At 37.1% G+C, this 2,624-nt stretch overlaps 1 protein-coding gene across 1 annotated transcript; it reads right to left on the bottom strand.

Annotated features, from left to right (window-relative positions):
• Positions 1-445: 445 nt before the first annotated feature.
• LOC111914967 (uncharacterized) lies at positions 446-2,347 on the bottom strand. Its single transcript, XM_023910673.3, is given in 5 exon segments — positions 446-763; positions 1,245-1,364; positions 1,645-1,875; positions 1,877-2,097; positions 2,100-2,347. Coding segments are annotated over 5 exon segments (693 nt in total). The 5' UTR covers positions 2,206-2,347; the 3' UTR covers positions 446-748.
• Positions 2,348-2,624: the final 277 nt, after the last annotated feature.

Genomic DNA, 2,624 nt, shown 5'->3' with positions numbered 1-2,624 from the left:
ACACCCCCATAGTCACGCTTCACTTCACTCCAATTTTGTCTAGTCTCACCACCTTTGTCTCTTCAGAATTTATGGCTTCTAACACCATGGTATGTTTCTTTTTCTTTTTTCTGTTTGAACTCCGAATTTTGATTTTAGTCTTTGATATTCATAAAGCTTTCAGAACTTAGTTCCTTATATATGTGGATTTTGGTGCGATTTGTAGCAAATGTTTTTAGATAGCTTTCACCATAGCTTCTTGAGTTTAGTCTTTGTTATTCCCTTTTATTTTGGAAATGTAATAAGCAATTTCTATTTTGTATTAAATTCGCATCTAACACAGATAAAAACATATCCTTTTCATGTTGTGTCACGTGTCACATGAGTTATTTGTGTATACTTTCTCATGTTTGATTGATCTATCATCAACCACATTAAACAAACAACTACTACAAGTACACAAAAATTGTTTAAAGATGGACAAAGGAAATTATTATTACTTTGATTAAAAGAAGAGAAATATGAGTTCAAAGTTCATACAAGATCATACCAGTGTTTAAACTTTAGAACAACAATCACAAATGCATAAGGGAGCACAAAAAGGGGCAAAAAAACCTCCAAATTAGGTGTTACCTTATACACAAATGATCACCTCTATACATGAAACCACAACCTCTCTCTCTCTCTCTCTCTCTCTCTCTCTCTCTCTCTCTCTCTCTCTCTCTCTCTATTAGGAATATATAATGCATCTCGGTTGAAATTGAGCGACCTATTTCTCTGCAACCTAAAAAAATACATAATATATAATTATAATTTATAAATATGAAATAATATGTTGTATCTATATCTATGTATGAAAATATACATACGAAAACTAAGGACATTTCTGATATTTTTTGAGTTTCCATTAGCAAAGACTTTTTCTATTTTCCCTAACAAGCTTTCTAGGGTTTTTTTTATGACTAAGATGAGAAGGGCATTTATGTCTTTTGCAAAAAACGATAGAAAAGAGTTCTTGTTTCTGAAATCTTCTTAATTAATTTCTTCATACTTTTAGGTATTCTTTATGCTGATATGTTATTACCCTATTGCAATCTTTAACATTAAAAGAGTTCTTACTTCTTACTTAACAAACCTAATCTTATCTGCTATTAGAAAAACAAAGATCTATATGGAATTCAAAGACAGATTAGTAATTTTAAAACTAATTATTTAGTAAATAGTCTAATTACAATGAGTTTACAATGTTATGTTGATATAGATACCTGGTTAAGTGGATTATCAGGAGATTTTTTCCATAGCTTCCATATCATGTCCTTATACTGAGTGTGAGTTAGGCCAGGCTTTTCAGCTTTCAGATTGGGAAGCTCAGCTTCTTCAAAAGCCTGCAAATTTCAATGATTCAACACTTGAGAAAGATCAAATAACATCATAAAATTCAACCTTTTAGTTCTAATATAGGGCTATAGGCAGGTTTATGATGTATTAAGTATTAACCAACATATATGTAGACAAATTCAAATGATTGTCAATCTTTTTACTTCAGCATTCTCACAACAAAAACAAAACTTCTCAAACAATCAAGCACCCAATAATCGAACAATCAGAACTGTAATCTGTAGATGTTATCCATTGTCACTAATGAATTGAGAACCAAAAACGCACCTTAAACGAAGCTTTAAGCCTTTTCTCAGGATGTTTATCCACAGGCAAGCTATCCGCAACCGACATCTGTGCAATCGCTTCCTCCACTGACCTAGCCTCGATTACTGTATCATCCCGATTAGTATTCTCAACAAGCACCATTTTCTCATACTCCTCCTCCTTCGCCGTCCGACTCTGCTTTCGTTTTTCCTCCTCCGCCTTCTTCAAGATCTGCGCCTGCTCCTCCTCCTTCCCGCCGAATCAGCTCCGCCTCGGTCACCTTCGGCACCGGTATCGAAACCCTAGTCGCTTTCTTATCAACCTTCTTAAGAGACTTCTCGAGCTCTTTCTCCTCAATCTCAGCCAACCGCCGCACCTCCGCCTTCCGAGCAGCAGCCTCGGCTTTCTTCTCCGACTCCTCTTCGCGTTTCTTCGCCGCACGTGACTTCCCTCCCTCCGCTTCACGCCAGTATTCTCCTCCTTCTCACGCGCGTCCTTTTCCTTACGCTCCGCCTCGGTGGCGCTCTTCCGTGCCCTAGCAGCCTCCGCTTTGCTGTTCACCCCCATCTTCTTCGGCGGCATCGTTACGATTTCCGATCACAGATTCCAATCCTCCACTACTTAATTCTTTTGATTAATATCTTCAGTTCGGAGAAATGGAGAAAATCTTTGATCGGTTTTCTCTGTTGGTGTCAGTCCGTGTTCATTATGTTCTAAAAGTTACTTAATACATTTAATTTAACAAGTTATCGATATTGGGCTTTAGCTCAAGGCCCATCGGACCAGAAGCTTAAATTAAGACAGAAAATAGCCACTTAGGTCTTGTAGTCTTTAGGTCCAAATCAAATAATATAATTGGGGGTTGAAGATTGTCTCGATCGATCTCGAAACGTTCTGATCTTTTAAAGCATGTCTCCAAAGTCCAAAAGGTCCGATATTAATCTGACTACTCCTAAATGGTCTCGATCTGGTCTTAGTACTCTGCGTTGATACCACTGCTT

Source organism: Lactuca sativa, chromosome 8, assembly GCF_002870075.4.
Source record: "Lactuca sativa cultivar Salinas chromosome 8, Lsat_Salinas_v11, whole genome shotgun sequence".
NCBI classification, from domain to species: domain Eukaryota; kingdom Viridiplantae; phylum Streptophyta; class Magnoliopsida; order Asterales; family Asteraceae; genus Lactuca; species Lactuca sativa.
The sequence above is the reverse complement of the archived record's forward strand: the minus strand, read 5'-3'. Positions and strand labels throughout refer to the sequence as shown.